The following is a 10000-nucleotide window of genomic DNA, read 5'->3' as shown; positions in this document are numbered from 1 at the left end:
ACTATAGTGACTCTGTGTTATGGGTAGATGGGGACAATAGTGACTCTATGTTATGGGTAGATGGGGACTATAGTGACTCTATGTTATGGGTAGATGGGGACTATAGTGACTCTATGTTATGGGTAGATGGGGACTATAGTGACTCTATGTTATGGGTAGATGGGGACTATAGTGACTCTATGTTATGGGTAGATGGGGACTATAGTGACTCTATGTTATGGGTAGATGGGGACTATAGTGACTCTATGTTATGGGTAGATGGGTAGATGGGGCTATATACAAGGAGTACCAGTACTGAGTCAATGTGCAGGGGTACCAGGTAGTAATGAGGCTATATACAAGGAGTACAAGGAGTACCAGTACCAGACACTCCCCATCCAACCTGACAGAGCTTGAGAGGATCTGCAGATAAGAATTGCGGACACTCCCCAAATACAGGTGTGCCAAGCTTGTAGCGTAATACCCAAGAAGACTCGAGGCTGTAATCACTGCCATAGGTGCTTCAACAAAGTACTAAGTAAAAGTGTCTGAATACTTATGTAATTTTCAATACATTTGCTTTGTCATTATTTGGTATTATGACTTGGGGGTAGAAGCTGTTAAGGAGCCTTTTGGTCCTAGACTTGTTACTTCGGTACCGCTTGCTGTGTGGCAGCAGAGAGAACAGTCTATGACTTGGGTCGCTGGAGTCTTAGAAACATTTTTAGAGCCTTCCTCTGACTCCGCCTCTGTAGCGCCTTGCGGTCGAATGCCTCAACCAGCAAGCCGATGTAGAAGCACAGTGGACAAACTCCCTAGAAAAGACACAAACCAAGGAAGAGCCGGACTATGATTGGCACCACACCACCAGGTCTCCCTATAGGCTGTCTCATCGTTGTCAGTGATCAGGCCTACCACCGCTGTGTCAATGGTAAACTTGATGATGGTGTTGGTGTCGTGCAGTCATGGATGAACAATAGTCCCAGGGTCCTTAGCTTAGTGATGAGCTTCGTGGGCACTATGGTGTTGAACGCTGAGCTGTAGTCAATGAACAGCATTCTCAGGTAGGTGTTCCTTTTGTTCCTATTGCACCGGACAAATCTCTATTGTGTGGTGCAATAGAGATTGCGTCATCTGTGGATCTGTTGGGGCGGTATGCGAATTGGAGTGGCTTCAGGGTTTCTGGGATGATGGTGTTGATGTGAGCCATGTCCAGCCATCAAAGCATTTCAGGGTTACAGATATGAGTTCTACGGCTCGGTAGTCATTTAGACAAGTTACCTTGGTCTTCTTGGGCACAGGGACTATGGTGGTTTTCTTAAAACATGTTGGTATTACAGACACTTGCCAGTTGGTCAGTGGATGATGCTCTGAGTACACGTCCTGGTAATCTGTCTGGCCCTGCAGCCTTAACCTGAATATTAACCTGTTTAAAAGTCTACTCACTCTACTCTACTCCCGGCTATGGAGAGCGAGATTACACAGTCGTCCGGATCAGCTGGTGCTCTCACGCATGGTTCAGTGTTGCTTGCCTCGAAGCGAGGCATAGAAGGCATTTAGCTCATCTGGTAGGCTCTCATCACTGGGTAGTTCTCTGCTGGGTTTCCCTTTGTAATCTGTGATAGTTTGCCACATCCGACAAGCGTCAGAGTCGGTGTAGTAGGATTCAATCTCAGTCTTATATTAACATTTTGCTAGTTTGATGGTTTGTCAGAGGGCGTAGCTGGATTTCTTATATGCGTGCTCCTTAAAAGTGGCAGTTCCAGCCATTAGCTTAGTGTGGGTGTTGCCTGTAATCCATGGCTTCTGGTTGGGACATGTATGTACGGTTAATGTGGGGAAAACAACGTCGATGCACATGAAGCTGGTGACTGATGTGTTAAACTCCCCAATGCCATTGGATGAATCCCGGGACATATTCCAGTCTGTGGTAGTGAAACAGTCCTGTTGCTTAGCATCCACTTCATCGGACCACTTCTGTATTGAGCACGTCACTGGTACTTCCTGTTTGAGTTTTTGCTTGCAAGCAGGAATCAGGAGGATATAGTTATGGTCAGATGTGCCAAATCACTGATGTGATCTTCCTGTCTGCCCCCCCCCCCCCTTGGGTTGTGCCGTGGCGGACGTCTTTGTGGGCTATACTCGGCCTTGTCTCAGGATGGTAAGTTGGTGGTTGAAGATATCCCTCTAGTGGTGTAGGGGCTGTGCTTTGGCAAAGTGGGTGGGGCCACAGTGGGTGGGGCCTTCCAAAGTGAGTGGGGCCTTCCTGTTTGGCCCTGTCCGGGGGTATCATCGGATGGGGCCACAGTGTCTCCTGACCCCTCCTGTCTCAGCCTCCAGTATTTATGCTGCAGTAGTTTATGTGTCGGGGGGCTAGGATCCGTCTGTTATATGTGGAGTACTTCTCCTGTCTTATCGGTGTCCTGTGTGAATTTAAGTATTCTCTCTTTCTCTCTCTCTGAGGACCTGGGCACTAGGACCATGCCTCAGGACAACCTGGCATGATGACTCCTTGCTGTCCCCAGTCCATCTGGCCGTGCTGCTGCTCCAGTTTCAACTGTTCTGCCTGCGGCTATGGAATCCTGACCTGTTCACCGGACTTGCTACCTGTCCCAGACCTATTATTTGACCATGCTGGTCATTTATGAACATTTTAACATCTTGGCCATGTTCTGTTATGATCTCCACCCGGCACAGCCAGAAGAGGACTGGCCACCCCTCAAATCCTGGTTCCTCTCTAGGTTTCTTCCTAGGTTTTGGCCTTTCTAGGGAGTTTTTCCTAGCCAACGTGCTTCAACACCTATATTGCTTGCTGTTTGGGGTTTTAGGCTGGGTTTCTGTACAGCACTTTGAGATATCAGCTGAAAATAAAGTTCAAATAGATTTGATTTGAACTCTATGATTATCCTACCAATGCAGTCGTATCTCAGTGGCTGATCCTGAGGACTATGTTCTATAACTGGTATGTCAATGACATGTACATTATCTAATTGACTGTCTAAAAACTTAACTACCCTTCAGATCCTTGATTCCTCCCGTCCTTGATTACGCAATCTCTCGCGTCCCTCTCAAAGCTCATTGGAGGAGGAGATACGACGGGAGGGACATTGGATTCTCTAATGAGCTTTGAGGGGGGAAGGCCCTTGATGTACACACTATCAACTAAGTGAATGACATTCATATTTGTAGGCTACCAATTACCGAGATTATGGGAGTGAAGGGAAATTATGAGATTGTGTGTCATCCCTGTGAAGGGTTGGACAGGGTACGGGACACACGCACACACAAACACACACTCACTCACTCACTACCTGGGGGGCCTCAATAGTATAACCGTGTAAGTACCAGAGTCAGGGGTTAGGTTAACATACCATAGTTGGTGCTGGGAGCTGTGTACTTGGTGCTGGATTTTCTTATGATGTTTTCATGGATCTGGTACCACTCATTCTCATTGTTACATCTGTAGGGGAAACAAAGATAGGAAACATCTCTAGGAAACATCTCTAGGAAACATCTCTAGAAAACATCTCTAGCGGACATACAGATGTTGTGCATTCAAGTGCATTGGCATTCAACTGTGTGTGTGTCGTGTGTGTGAGTGAGTGAGTGAGTGAGTGTGTGTGTGTGTGTGTGTGTGTGTGTGTGTGTGTGTGTGTGTGTGTGTGTGTGTGTGTGTGTGTGTGTGTGTGTGTGTGTGTGTGTGTGTGTGTGTGTGTGTGTATGTGTGAGAGAGGTTTTTGCATTCAATTGCATTAATATTCAACTGATCTAAAGAAGCTGACTGGATATTTCCTCTGGTAGTTAGAAGGCTACAGTTTTTACGCAATGCAGAAACGAGAGAGAGAGAGAGAGGGAGGGAGAACGAGAGAGAGGGAGAGAGACAGACAGAGAGAAAGACAGAGAGAGAGAGCGAGAGAGAGAGAGACAGACAGAGAGAGAAGAGAGACAGACAGAGAGAAGAGAGACAGAGAGAGAGACAGAGAGACAGAGAGACAGACAGACAGACAAGACAGACAGACAAGACAGACAGAGACAGACAGACAGACAGACAGACAGACAGACAGACAGACAGACAGACAGACAGACAGACAGACAGACAGACAGAAAGAAGACAAAGAGTGACAGAAACACTCTTCCAACAATTATATCAACAAATTGGCCACTATTCTAGAAAAATCCTCAGCCGCTGGTGTTAGTCTCCACAATTCAGAGGTTACATGTCTACTCTTCACAGATGACCTATGCTTGCTGTCACCCACAGCACATGGCCTACAGCAGAGCCTGGACCTGCTAGAGCAGTACTGCCAGACCTGGGCCCTGGCAGTAAACCCCAAAAAGTCTAAAAAAAAGTCTAAAGTAATGATCCAGAGAAAATCTCAATTGGTACAAAATATGTACTGCACTTTGAGATATCAGCTGATGTACGAAGGGCTATATAAATACATTTGATTTGATATAGAGTTCTGCACACACACAACAATTACTTAGTATTAACAATACGCTCAACTGGACACCTTAATGAGGCAGTGAATGAACTGAGAGAGAACGCACACAGGGCATTCTACGCCATTACATCGACTTCATTCACCACATCACTATGAATCTCCTGCAGAAACAACACCTGTACTTTCTTTTGTTTTACATTTTAACCCAACAGACTCCTCTTTCCCACATCTCCACTGCCATTTATATAAAGTGAACCTACCCGAAGAGACTCCATAAGATGTGTGAGAAAAGCCAGCAAAGAAAGAGACCAATAGCAAAGCTCAAAAAAGCCCCAGTGCCAGCAAAAAAACTATTCATCTAAACGGTGTCTGAAGGTAGAACCTAACGCACTGTTATGCCCCACTTCCTCAACCTAAACCGTTTCCTGGGTGAGAGGACACCACGCCCCTCATTTTTTCATAGCATGTTGTACGGATCTTACAAACTCAGATCAGAAAAAAAAGCCTCGAGATGAAATTTGACCCCTTTGGTCTCATTCTGGAACCTTGTCAGATCCCTCACCGTATATATTGACCCCTCTGCTTGACTGGCTGTCGAACATTGAGGAGATGTCTGGAAAAAAAGGCCTCCTCATCTACTTCTTCCTCAGACTCACTTTCCTCCTCCTCATCTTCATCTCCCATCCTGACCACCTGCCCTTCCTCTCTGCCCCCCAAAAAAGGTTCCTCGGGGCCTTTAACCACACCAGCCTCTCCCCTCCCAACTTCTTTCTTCTCCCCCTTTTCCTTTTCCGCTTGACACCCATCCTCCTCCCCCCTAGTCTCTTACACTTCCTCCCTATACTCTCCTCATCTACTATCACTACCTGACTAGACCCACCCTCCTCCTCCCCCCTAGTCTCTTACACTTCCCCACTACACTCTCCTCATCTACTATCACTACCTGACTAGACCCACCCTCCTCCTCCCCCCTAGTCTCTTACACTTCCCCACTATACTCTCCTCATCTACTAGTATAACCTGACTAGACCCAGCCTCATCTACCCCACCCTCCTCCTCCTCCCCCCTAGTCTCTTACACTTCCCCACTATACTCTCCTCATCTACTAGTATAACCTGACTAGACCCAGCCTCATCTACCCCACCCTCCTCCTCCTCCCCCCTAGTCTCTTACACTTCGACACTACACTCTCCTCATCTACTATCACTACCTGACTAGACCCACCCTCCTCCTCCCTCCTAGTCTCTTACACTTCCCCAATATACTCTCCTCATCTACTAGTATAACCTGACTAGCCCCAGCCTCATCTACACCACCATCTCTAGCCTGACTACGCCCAGCCTCATCTGCACCACCATCTATAATCTGACTAAGCCCAGCCTCATCTACACCACCCTCCATAGCATGACAAGGCCCAGCCTCATCTACACCACCATCCATAACATGACTAGGCCCAGCCTCATCTACACCACCCTCCATAACATGACTAGGCCCAGCCTCATCTACACCACCATCCATAATATGACTAGGCCCAGCCTCATTTACACCACCATCCATAACATGACTAGGCCCAGCCTCATCTACACCACCATCCAAAACATGACTAGGCCCAGCCTCCTCTACACCACCATCCAAAACATGACTAGGCCCAGCCTCATCTACACCACCATCCATAATATGACTAGGCCCAGCCCCATCTACACCACCATCCATAACATGACTAGGCCCAGCCTCATCTACACCACCATCCAAAACATGACTAGACCCAGCCTCATCTACACCACCATCTATAACCTGACTAGACCCAGCCTCATCTACACCACCATCTATAACCTGACTATACCCAGCCTCATCTACACCACCATCTATAACCTGACTAGAACCAGCCTCATCTACACCACCATCTATAACCTGACTAGACCCAGCCTCATCTACCCCACCCTCCATAACCTGACTAGACCCAGTCTCATCTACACCACCATCTATAACCTGACTAGACCCAGCCTCATCTACACCACCATCTATAACCTGACTAGACCCAGCCTCATCTACACCACCATCTATAACCTGACGAGACCCAGCCTCATCTACACCACCATCTATAACCTGACTATATCCAGCCTCATCTACACCACCATCTATAACCTGACTAGACCCAGCCTCATCTACACCACCATCTATAACCTGACTAGACCCAGCCTCATCTATACCTCCATCTATAACCTGACTATATCCAGCCTCATCTACACCATCATCTATAACCTGACTAGACCCAGCCTCATCTACACCACCATCTCTAGCCTGACTAGACCCAGCCTCATCTACACCACCCTCCATAACATGACTAGGCCCAGCCTCCTCTACACCACCATCCAAAACATGACTAGGCCCAGCCTCATCTACACCACCATCCATAATATGACTAGGCCCAGCCTCATCTACACCACCATCCATAACATGACTAGGCCCAGCCTCATCTACACCACCATCCAAAACATGACTAGACCCAGCCTCTGCTACACTACCATCCATAACCTGACTAGACCCAGCCTCATCTACACCACCCTCCATAGCATGACAAGGCCCAGCCTCATCTACACCACCATCCATAACATGACTAGGCCCAGCCTCATCTACACCACCCTCCATAACATGACTAGGCCCAGCCTCCTCTACACCACCATCCAAAACATGACTAGGCCCAGCCTCATCTACACCACCATCCATAATATGACTAGGCCCAGCCTCATCTACACCACCATCCATAACATGACTAGGCCCAGCCCCATCTACACCACCATCCATAACATGACTAGGCCCAGCCTCATCTACACCACCATCCAAAACATGACTAGACCCAGCCTCTGCTACACTACCATCCATAACCTGACTAGACCCAGCCTCATCTACACCACCATCTATAACCTGACTATACCCAGCCTCATCTACACCACCATCTATAACCTGACTAGAACCAGCCTCATCTACACCACCATCTATAACCTGACTAGACCCAGCCTCATCTACCCCACCCTCCATAACCTGACTAGACCCAGTCTCATCTACACCACCATCTATAACCTGACTAGACCCAGCCTCATCTACACCACCATCTATAACCTGACGAGACCCAGTCTCATCTACACCACCATCTATAACCTGACTAGACCCAGCCTCATCTACACCACCATCTATAACCTGACGAGACCCAGCCTCATCTACACCACCCTCCATAACATGACTAGGCCCAGCCTCATCTACACCACCCTCCATAACATGACTAGGCCCAGCCTCATCTACACCACCCTCCATAACATGACTAGGCCCAGCCTCATCTACACCACCCTCCATAACATGACTAGACCCAGTCTCATCTACACCACCATCCATAACATGACTAGACCCAGCCTCTGCTACACCACCATCCATAGCATGACTAGGCCCAGCCTAATCTACACCACCATCCATAACATGACTAGACCCAGATCCTATGATCCAGCCTCATCTACACCACCCTCCATAACATGACTAGGCCCAGCCTCATCTACACCACCATCCATAACATGACTAGACCCAGCCTCATCTACACCACCATCCATAACATGACTAGGCCCAGCCTCATCTACACCACCATCCATAGCATGACTAGGCCCAGCCTCATCTACACCACCCTCCATAACATGACTAGGCCCAGCCTCATCTACACCACCATCCATAACATGACTAGACCCAGCCTCATCTACACCACCATCCATAACATGACTAGACCCAGCCTCTGCTACACCACCATCCATAGCATGACTAGGCCCAGCCTCATCTACACCACCATCCATAACATGACTAGACCCAGCCTCATCTACACCACCATCCATAACCTGACGAGACCCAGTCTCATCTACACCACCATCTATAACCTGACTAGACCCAGCCTCATCTACACCACCATCTATAACCTGACGAGACCCAGCCTCATCTACACCACCATCTATAACCTGACTAGACCCAGCCTCATCTATACCTCCATCTATAACCTGACTATATCCAGCCTCATCTACACCATCATCTATAACCTGACTAGACCCAGCCTCATCTACACCACCATCTCTAGCCTGACTAGACCCAGCCTCATCTACACCACCCTCCATAACATGACTAGGCCCAGCCTCATCTACACCACCATCCAAACATGACTAGGCCCAGCCTCATCTACACCACCATCCATAATATGACTAGGCCCAGCCTCATCTACACCACCATCCATAACATGACTAGGCCCAGCCTCATCTACACCACCATCCAAAACATGACTAGACCCAGCCTCTGCTACACTACCATCCATAACCTGACTAGACCCAGCCTCATCTACACCACCCTCCATAGCATGACAAGGCCCAGCCTCATCTACACCACCATCCATAACATGACTAGGCCCAGCCTCATCTACACCACCCTCCCAGCCTAGGCCCATCTACACCACCATCCAAAACATGATAGGCCCAGCCTCATCTACACCACCATCCATAATATGACAGCCCAGCCTCATCTACACCACCATCCATAACATGACTAGGCCCAGCCCCATCTACACCACCATCCATAACCTGACGAGACCCAGTCTCATCTACACCACCATCTATAACCTGACTAGACCCAGCCTCATCTACACCACCATCTATAACCTGACGAGACCCAGCCTCATCTACACCACCATCTATAACCTGACTAGACCCAGCCTCATCTATACCTCCATCTATAACCTGACTATATCCAGCCTCATCTACACCATCATCTATAACCTGACTAGACCCAGCCTCATCTACACCACCATCTCTAGCCTGACTAGACCCAGCCTCATCTACACCACCCTCCATAACATGACTAGGCCCAGCCTCATCTACACCACCATCCATAACATGACTAGGCCCAGCCTCATCTACACCACCCTCCATAACATGACTAGGCCCAGCCTCCTCTACACCACCATCCAAAACATGACTAGGCCCAGCCTCATCTACACCACCATCCATAATATGACTAGGCCCAGCCTCATCTACACCACCATCCATAACATGACTAGGCCCAGCCCCATCTACACCACCATCCATAACATGACTAGGCCCAGCCTCATCTACACCACCATCCAAAACATGACTAGACCCAGCCTCTGCTACACTACCATCCATAACCTGACTAGACCCAGCCTCATCTACACCACCATCTATAACCTGACTATACCCAGCCTCATCTACACCACCATCTATAACCTGACTAGACCCAGCCTCACCTACCCCACCCTCCATAACCTGACTAGACCCAGTCTCATCTACACCACCATCTATAACCTGACTAGACCCAGCCTCATCTACACCACCATCTATAACCTGACGAGACCCAGTCTCATCTACACCACCATCTATAACCTGACTAGACCCAGCCTCATCTACACCACCATCTATAACCTGACGAGACCCAGCCTCATCTACACCACCCTCCATAACATGACTAGGCCCAGCCTCATCTACACCACCCTCCATAACATGACTAGGCCCAGCCTCATCTACACCACCCTCCATAAC

General features: G+C 48.5%; 1 protein-coding gene across 9 annotated transcripts in view; it reads right to left on the bottom strand.

The window, feature by feature from the left end:
- Positions 1–10000, bottom strand: part of dock3 (dedicator of cytokinesis 3) — a 532012-nt gene that overhangs the window by 131377 nt on the left and 390635 nt on the right. For all 9 annotated transcript variants that reach the window (XM_052474129.1, XM_052474134.1, XM_052474126.1 and 6 more), the window contains exon 13: positions 3351–3439. In XM_052474129.1, the coding sequence (XP_052330089.1) occupies positions 3351–3439 (89 nt within the window). The remainder of the gene's footprint in view (positions 1–3350; positions 3440–10000) is intronic.

Source organism: Oncorhynchus keta, chromosome 21 (assembly GCF_023373465.1).
Source record: "Oncorhynchus keta strain PuntledgeMale-10-30-2019 chromosome 21, Oket_V2, whole genome shotgun sequence".
Classification (NCBI taxonomy): domain Eukaryota; kingdom Metazoa; phylum Chordata; class Actinopteri; order Salmoniformes; family Salmonidae; genus Oncorhynchus; species Oncorhynchus keta.
This window is presented reverse-complemented; position numbering and strand designations above follow the sequence as displayed.